We start from the raw sequence: 9,261 nt of genomic DNA on the forward strand, positions 1-9,261 counted from the left end.
CATCATCATCACCACCACCACCATCCTTCTGAATATACTGAATCTCCCATGTATAGTCAGACTGGATTTTAACTTTTGTAGCACTCCTCAAATGCATAGCAAATACCTTGCCTCAGCCCTTCAAATGTTGTGACTTGTCAAAATAGTCATGAGGACTATTTTGGACCAGTGTATGTATGCTTGTCTAACAGGTCTCCAGATGAGGCAAAAGTCCGTGGGGACAGTCTCACTCAGCCAGAAACAGTGGACTTTGGGACAGTGCAGAGTACTGCTGGAACCTTGTGACCTGCATGCCCTCTTCTCCATCATAATGGTAGTGATTCTCTTGGTGGTTATAGTATCATTTTGTCAATGGGACAGACGTAATCATTTCTGGAAACCCCATTTTTTTCTTTAATATTTTCCCCTAAAATTCTTGGGGAGTTGATAATTCTTGGCTTTCTTGTCTGGGGATGCCAGGTGTCACTTCAGACCCTGGGAGCTGTCCCTATTCAGTGTTTACAGGATAGGGGCAGATTAACCTGTTTCTGTAAATATGTTTTGAACAAGATTGTTGTTCTTGAAAATGTGTGTCTATATCAATCACCTTTTAGTTTTGTAAAGACAGAATGTGCCCGGCTTGATGTTTGGTCAAGCTAGCAAAATGGTAAGTGTTGTTTCTGGTTTAAAGATACTTTGATGTAAAAGTTGGGAAAAAAACATTTTTGACATATTTGTTTTTGCTGAAGGTTAACGTTGAAGGGTGGAAAAAACTTGTCTGTTAGTATGCTAACATGCTTGCTTTTTATATATAAATAAAAAAGGCTAGAGCTATTCAGGGCTGGCTACTTGTGTGAAACTCATCTGGTGGTTGGACATCATTTTTTTCTCTCCTACACCCCTTCCCCACCCCAGGACCCGATCCCAGGCTGTGGTGGGACGGTGGCAATGACCTCAAGCATGTACCACTACATCCAGCTCAAAAGGCAATTTAAAATGTACCTCTTAATATATCTTCCAATTTTTCAATTAAAAAATTTTTTAAATACAAGGTCACATGATTGATGTTTGTCTTTATAAAATAAATGTAAAGCCATTTGAAAAGATTTTTGGAGAGTCAATATGCTAACACTAACAGCTATTCGATAAGCTCTGCTGTGTGCCTGATGATGCCCTAGTGACTTCAGAAACACTTCATCCCATTGAACATGAAAACAAGAGACCACTGTGGTGGTTGGGATGTAGGCTCTGGAACAAGTGTGGTTTCGGTTCCCAGCAGTACCACCTAATGAGCTGTGTGCCCTTGGGTGGGTCACTTAATATCTCTGGGCCTCATATTCCTCATTTGTAACACGGGGCTATTACTAGCACTGTGATTAGACTTGAGAAAGTTGTTATTCTAGAGACTAGAACTCTCTAAACAGTGTATGTTTGTGTTAGTTGTGGGTTTTTAAATTACTTCTCACGGCACACTTTCTGAACTTATATTGCCACTCCAAATAGCATAGATCCGAAACACATGGCTTAGAACATTTAGAGAATTTGCTTAGGGTCAAAGAGGAGATGGTGTGAAAAGGCTTATCTGCCAACCTCCAGTCTAACACAGCAGTGCCTGCTGAAGGGGAGCAGATACCCTCTGGATCAGATTGAGATGGTAAGGACACGGACAGAGGTGGTGTGGCTCACGTCCGCATCTCCATGATCCTTGCTGGCAGGACCAGGTCACATTAATGCATATGGCTAGTTCTTGGCCCAGATCTGAAGAAGTGCCTCTGGACTGCATGTGAGGTGGCACACATGAAAAATAAGAGATGTTTTACTTCCAGGAACTTTTCCATGAGAAGATGCCAGGACAAGGATAAGCCTTTGAGGTATAAAGCATGGGCTTAACTCAGCGTATCCAGACATACAAGGTGCTCTTACCCAACCTGTGTGGACTATGTGGGAACAAATCAGATATGCAGGAACATGAGCCAATATACAGCACCAAAATACATGAAACATGCAGATATCACTTAGGGCTGAAGAAAGGTACCTATTGGGGTGAAATCATTCGGGGAAGGTCCTTTGATTTGGGTCTGGAACCTCTCTGGGCCCTGGATTACTAATTGGGAAGGCGTGTGTGTATTTGGGGGTGTGTGGAATCCTGAGGCCCTACCGAGCCTTCTTCCCAGAGTGCTTGTAGCCAGACCTAATATACACACCAACAGTTGTTGTTAGCAGGAAAACAATCAAGCTCTTATTCACAAGCTGCTTTTATATCAGCATTTCATATTAGCATCAAGGTTTAGAGCCAAGACTGTGCATTGTGGAGCTGGCTATTTGTGGAGGTCTGGCAGGATGCAGAATCCACGCGTGTAAATGGCGATGGTACCTGAATTGCTCCCCCTGTATGATCAGTGTCCCAGCTGCACTGCTTAGGTTTTGCATATTATCCCCGAATCACACAAGACCCTAAAACTGAAGAAAAAGAACTGCTACTAATGCATGTTGGGCCATTCTGAGCGGGGAGGATCCGCTCTGCATTGAGACTGCGTGTATCTGTGGATTGTCAGTGAGGCCAGGCCCCGAGGAGACAGGACCACCTGATTTAGTGAGTTCTCTCACTAGGACACAGTTTCTCTCTTTTCTTGTCCTTTATTACGGCCTGACTCATATTTGTTCCCTATAGGCAGGGCGGCTTTCCCGTGGCTCTGTGTGTTCTGAGCCCTCCTCTCCTCATTGGCAAAAGGCTTGCCACCTGGAGTGGCTACAGAACGAGAAGGTCCTTACCCGTCCCTACATTGCAGCAAGCACTCTTTGCCCAGCTGGAACCAGCCAGGTCGGCAGGAGTGGCATTGCATGCTGTGGGGTCCGTCACAGGTCCTGCAGGAGTTGTGGCAGGGCACACACAGGCCGCTGTCCTTGTCAGTGTGGTAGCCTTCTGGGCAGCTTTTAACACAGGTTGTGTCTGTTGAAGAAGGAAAAGAATCCGTCTTGACAGAAAGCCTGACCTGTGGCTCCCACAATCCTTTCTTTGGGCAAGGAGGTATCACATGAAAGGAGAGATGAGGTCCCGTGGGCTGATTGATGTCAGTGAAGATAGAGGTCAGCATGGACAGGCCACGGCATGCAGAACAGGAAGTGCAGGCTGGGGCTATGGCCACTGAGGGTGGTTGGGTACTATGGCTGTTGGGTACCTCTGCTTTCGTTTTCTACTGTTGCAATAACATTGACCATGAAATTTGTTGTTGTGTGATGTTTTGATTGCATTCTGATGCTCCTGAGATTGACAATCAAGTTGGTTTTAGTCCGAGGGCAGCGCTAACTACTATCTGACCAAAATTAACCATAGAGGTTTTGGAGAACTGAGGGCAGAGAGGATGCTGGGAAGAAGGGGGGGCAGAGTTGGAGGAGTCTTGAGCCAGACTTAAAGAAGCAACATAGGAAGTACATAGATAAGGTAAATGAGCCTTGGGGGAAGGACACAGGTTAATGGAAATGAGTTAATTTAAGCTGTATGAGCTGGCTTAAGAGAAGCCTGAGCTATTGGCTGAGCATTTATAATTAATAATAAGTCTCTGTGTGGTTATTCGTGGAGCGGTTGGTGGGACAGAGCTGATTGACAGTCTAGACAGAAAATTCCACCTATACTTTGTGGCTTTAAAACAGAAATGGATCATCTCACTATTCCAGAGGCCAGAAATCTAAAATGCGTGTACAGAACTACATTCCTTTTAGAGGCTGTGGGGTGTCTGGTTTTCCCCTGTTTGCTTTTAGAGGGTGTCTGTGTTCATGAGCTCAGGAGCTCCTTCTCTTCTGAGGGTAATATCCTCCCTGTCCCTCTGATTTCATCAACATATACCTCCAATCAATTCTGTTCTTAACAGACTCTTGTGATTACATTGGTCTCATCTGTTAAAACCAGAATAATACCTCTCTGCCAAGACCTTTCATTAAGCCCAGCTACACAGCCTGCTTTACCGTATAAAATATATAATTGAAGGACTAAGAGATTAAGGCGTGACATCTTCAAGGAGAGCATAATTAGTCTATCACAGTCTTCCAAAAGCTCTCTTGTTTTTAAGCAGCCTGTTTCTGGTGGTATGGGGCAGGAAGGAGAGAATGTGAGGGGATCAGGCCAGGGCAAATCCTGTGCCCAGTCTTTGAGGGCAGCCTCTGTATCAAGATGTAACCCTAATCCATTTACATCCCCAGATTAAGGGAAGACCTTCTCTAATGAATGTCTTCCTTTCTGCAAGAAGGTGTCTAAGGTGATGCTAGATTGGCCGTTACTGGAAGAGAATGTCCTAGTGGGTGAGATTGTGTGAGAGATCCACTTAGAGGGCTATTTTTAAGAGGAATAACTTTGAGAAAGGAAGTTCACTGACCTAAAATAGGCAAAGAAGACTGGTGTTTCCAAGGGTCATCTATTGAGAGGGGCCAGCATGGCCTTCCTGATGCTCTCTCACCAAGAGCAGGAAGCTGGCCACCTATTTTTACTGTGATTATTTCCCTCGGAGGTCTAGTCTACTGACTGGGAAAACAATGCCGATATTTTGTGGGCTTCCATGCATTCACCTCTTTTTAATAAATTAACTCATTGATTAATTGATTGACTGTTTTTGAGACAGTGTCTTATATAGGCTGTCCTCAAACTTCCTATAAAGCTCAGGCTACTCTTAAACTCCTTGTCTTCCTGACTTCACCTCCCACGTGATGGGATTACAGGCATAGGCCACTCTGTCCTGCTTTCCCACTTTTTGGATATAGGGTCTTGCTATGTGTAGCCCATAGTGGCTTTGAACTTGAGATTCTCCTGTCTCAGCCTCTCCAGTACTGGGATTAGAGGCATGTGCCATCATACCTAGTCAAAACGATGACTTCATCAGCAAATACTGAATCCAGAGGCAACTATGAGAAAGAGTGGGGCAGCTGCATGTTCAAGGTGTCTGTGCACAGACCGCTCAGTACCAGGGAGTCGGTGGAGAAATGGAATCATCTTGAGGAGAGGATCTACATGAATACCACTGACGAGAGGCAGGTGGATCTCACACTACTCCAGACCCGGCTCTCAGAGGATACAAGCTACCTCTTTTGCCTGAGAAAGTACACCCACCATGTAGTCATGAGGGAGCCACTCGCCAACTCAAAAGAAAGAATAGGGATTGAATTCTTGTAAAGGGTCCACAGCATAAAATAGCATAAAAGCAAATTGTGTCCCAGATGAAGGAGGCTACAAGATCTGAAAGGCAAATGCATGTAGACCTTATCCCGAGCCCTGTCCTAAAGGGAGCTGGGACCATTTATTATGAACAGTAGAGTTAAAACATTCTAGACTTATTTGTTTTATGTGTATTACTGTTTTGTCTGCATATTGGTATAGGTACATCATTTGTGCCCGAACCCACAGAAGTCAGAAGAGGGCATCAGATCCCCTGGCAGTGGAGTTTTAATGATTGTGAGTCACTGCAGACACTGGGAACCAGACCTGAGTCTTCTGTAAGAACAAGTGCTCTAAACCACTCAGCCATCACTCACTGTGTCAATGCAAATTTATTAGTGCTGACAATGTCCTATGTAATGAAAGGGATTGTCCCTGTGCTAGGAAATATAGGCCAAAATGTTCACGGGGAAAGGGACTCAAACGTGTCTAGCTTCCCCTTCAGTGTTTCGAAGTGAAGGTAGATTGCAGATTAGCAAGTGCATGTGGATGGGGAAGACGAAGGTTAGCAGTGGGTGAAGTGGGCAAAGGGCAGTGTGTTCCTTGGACCATCCCATCTTGTCTGTTTTCTGTAGGTTTGAAAAACGTGAAAGAAATGTAAAGAAAAAATAAACAAAGGACAGGGAGAAGTTAACAGCCACGGGGCACCAGCATCACACCCTGCAGGCTCATGCGGAGAGAGTTGGCACAGCCAGCCTTGATGTGTGGTGTAACTCACTGAGAAGAAGAGTCTCTCTAGGGCAGGTATAGCACTGGTCCTCGGCAGGCCCCGAGCAGCGGGAGCACTTCCTGTGACACGGCTGGCACCTGTGAGTGTCCTCATCCCAGTACTCAACAGCTGCGCACTCCTTGGGCGCTGTGCAGACCTCATTCACGATCGTCAGGCCTTCCTGACAAGCTAGGCAGGTCCATTCTGATGAGCAGATCCGGCAGAATTTGGGGCAATCTGTGGGTATGGCAGGCAGCCAAGCAGAGGGCAGTGAGAGACGGTTAAGGCAGGGACACCCCTTTAGGAAATGAATACCGTTCTCCTGGAGACTTCTAGGGCTTTGTGCCAAAGGTATGGGGACTCGGTCGCTCAACACTATGAGCTAGGTCACACAACAGTATGTGGCCTTTCTGCTATCAAAGTCCCCATTGCCATGGTCTTTCCCGCATCTCCTAGAATACCTCTAGCTAGTCACTAAGCAGTTACTGGAATGTAGTATAACTGCCCAGTGGCAAAGGCCTCTTTGGTGTTCATTACAAAGGCACAGTGCTGGTGTGAGAAGACCTGCGTACAACAGGCACTTGCTTGGCAGATGTGCTGGACCATCTATGAAGAACAGTTCACCCTTAGAGGTTCCAGTACCCATCATCCCCTCTACTTGGAATCCTGTTCTTGCAGACATGTGCAGATTTCTTCCTGTAGTCATTGCTCCCTCCCTTCTTGGTATCTTCCATAAAATCTCTCAGATTTCAGTTCCTGCTGGCCCCTCTTCCTACCCTTCCTTTGCTGTCTCCCTTTTCTCTTGACTTGGTGTCCTTAGCATCTTCCTCTCTGAATAGACCATGAGCTCTGTAAGGGGAGGCCTTCCGTCTGCACTGCTCTCCAGGCCTGGGATAGAAAGTGCTGAGGGGAAGGAGGGCCGTGAGGAGAGGAGAGAGGGGAGGGAGCTGACGGGCAGGTAGGAAGGCCTCCGTGGGATCTTTTAAGTGTGTGAACTCATTGGTGATTTGAACCCTCAAGAAGAAACATCAGCTTAAAGCACCCTTTAGAAGTTCATCAGCTCTTGGAAACCTTGCATGGAGAACCCTTTTCCATGGGCATGTGCCATTAGTAGGGCCGTGTGATCCATAACTAGCAGGACTCACACTCTCAAAGCTTATGAATGGTGCATTTGAAAAATAAACTTTTGCCGGGGCTGTGGTGACACACATCTTTCATCCCAGCACTAGGGCGGCAGAGGGCAGCAGATTTCTGTGAGTTCGAGGCCAGCCTTGTCTACAGAGCAAGTTCCAGGAAAGCCAGGACACAGAAAAACCCTGTCTCAACACCCCATGCCCCAAAGAAAACAATGACAAAAAAAGAACCCGTGTTCAAATTTGACTTCTTTGAGCAGAAAGGGTAAAAGTGTCCCGAGAACTGTGACTGGATCCTCCGGAGGCCCTAAAGTGTGCTTTGTGTCGACAGGCTTCCCAACATCCCTTGCTCGATCCTGCAGCCCGGAAGTCCTTACCTTCGCATTTGTCAGTCCCCTCGTCTTTGTACGTTCCCTCGGGGCACACGTCCAGACACAGCCCATTGTAGAGAACCTTGGAAGAATCAGCGCAGCCCATGCATTCATCTTCCTTGGGGCCATTGCACTCCAGACAATTTTTATGGCAGGAGACACACTGGCCCAAGTCAGGATAAAAGTGCTTGGGACAGGAGGGACGGCATGTGTCATCGTGCAGGAAGAAGTTCGGCATGCACTCTGAGGAAAGGAGGAAGTAGCAGGTTATCCCCCAGGGACTGGCGAGACGAATGCCTCGCTCTTGTGGTGGGCTAGCTCATTTCTCAGCTCTCTGAGCCTCTTGACCTAGGATAACATTTGCTTTTCCCCATCCAGCCAGGATGCTTCCCCAATATCTAAAAATCCCTGTCTTGGGAGTGAACCCACACATGGTGGCCTGATTATATGATTTTGGATTTGTGTGCTAACGTGGCCTGCACCTCCAGGTGCAAAAAGTTTCAGTGCTGTGGGAAATAGTGAGGGTGGGAATGATGGAGTCGTTGCTCAAAGACCTGGGAATGATAACTGTCCACAGATAGCAGAATGAAACTAGACCCATACTCATCACCCTGCACACAAATCAGTTCCACATGGACCAAAGACCTCAGCGTGAGAGCGGAAACCCTGGGACCGCTAGAAGAAAGCTGGCTGTACGGTACAGTGTATAGGTTCAAAGGACTTTCGGAATGGAACGTCATTCGCCCAGGAATTAAAGCCAACAGCTGACAAGTGGGACCTCATAAAACTCAAATGCTTCTGTACACCAGAGGAAGCAATCAGCTGCATGAGGAGGAAGCCCACAGAGTAGAGGAGAATCTTTGATAGCTGTACGTCTGACAGGATTAACATCCAGAACATACTAAGCACTCAAAAGAGTGGAAAAAAAAATCAAGAAAACAAATGATCTAATTAAGAAAATGGGCTATAGATCCGAACAGAGAATTCTTTAAAGTCTTCCACATCTTTGGCCAACGGGAGATGCAAATTAGTATTACTTATTACTAGTATTAGAGAGATTTCGTCCAAGATCAAGACAACAACTGACAACAGACGCTGGCGAAGATGCGGGGAAAAGAGAAGCCTAACCCGCTGTTGGCAGGACGGAAAGCTGGTACAGCCTCGATGAAAATCAAGGTGGAGAATTCTCAAAAAGCTAAAAGTAGACCTAGCACGTGATCCAGCTATGTGACTCCTTGGCGTATGACCAAAGGACTCACTATCCTACTCAGGTTCTCGCTCAGCCAGGCTCACTGCTGCTCCCTTCACAGTAGCTAGGACGTGGAAACAGACTAAATGTCTGTCACCCGATGACTAGATAATGACACACTGGAATACTATTGAGATACAAAAAAAATTCAATCATGAAATTTGCAGGTAAATGGATAGAAGCAGAAACGATGATACTGAGCAAGATGCACCAGACCCAGAAAGACAAATACTGCATGTTCTTTCATGTTTGTGTGTCCTTTGTCTGCATCTTTGATGTCAGCATGTGACCCAAAGGAGCTGCAGAAGCCAGGAAGTTTAGAAAGAGTCATGGTGGTACAGAGGAGAAGGAGCTCTAGAGAAGGGTCTAGAAGGAAGCAGGTGCTATGCAAGGGGAAAATGAGGGTGGGGGGCTGAACTTGTGGGAGGGAGGGAAGGGAGGTAATTTAGAGAGAGAGGAGGGAGAAAGATAAATACCACCTAGGTTGCTTGAGAAAGCTATAGGGAAACATTATTTTATAAGCTTTACTTTACATAGACACTACAGAATACAGTAATAGGAGAGCCTATTTCTCTCTCTCTCTCTCTCTCTCTCTCTCTCTCTCTCTCTCTCTCTCT

The 9,261-nt window shown here is 46.2% G+C and overlaps 1 protein-coding gene across 1 annotated transcript in view; it reads right to left on the bottom strand.

Moving 5' to 3' along the window:
• The window catches only part of Pcsk5 (proprotein convertase subtilisin/kexin type 5), a 418,822-nt gene that overhangs the window by 13,321 nt on the left and 396,240 nt on the right, over positions 1-9,261 (bottom strand). Inside the window, exons 32-34 of the mRNA XM_005352026.3 lie at positions 7,402-7,638; positions 5,901-6,128; positions 2,752-2,929 (exon numbers count right to left, since the gene is read on the bottom strand). Coding sequence (XP_005352083.1) covers positions 2,752-2,929; positions 5,901-6,128; positions 7,402-7,638 — 643 coding nt within the window. The remainder of the gene's footprint in view (positions 1-2,751; positions 2,930-5,900; positions 6,129-7,401; positions 7,639-9,261) is intronic.

Source organism: Microtus ochrogaster, chromosome 8, assembly GCF_000317375.1.
Source record: "Microtus ochrogaster isolate Prairie Vole_2 chromosome 8, MicOch1.0, whole genome shotgun sequence".
NCBI classification, from domain to species: Eukaryota; Metazoa; Chordata; class Mammalia; order Rodentia; family Cricetidae; genus Microtus; species Microtus ochrogaster.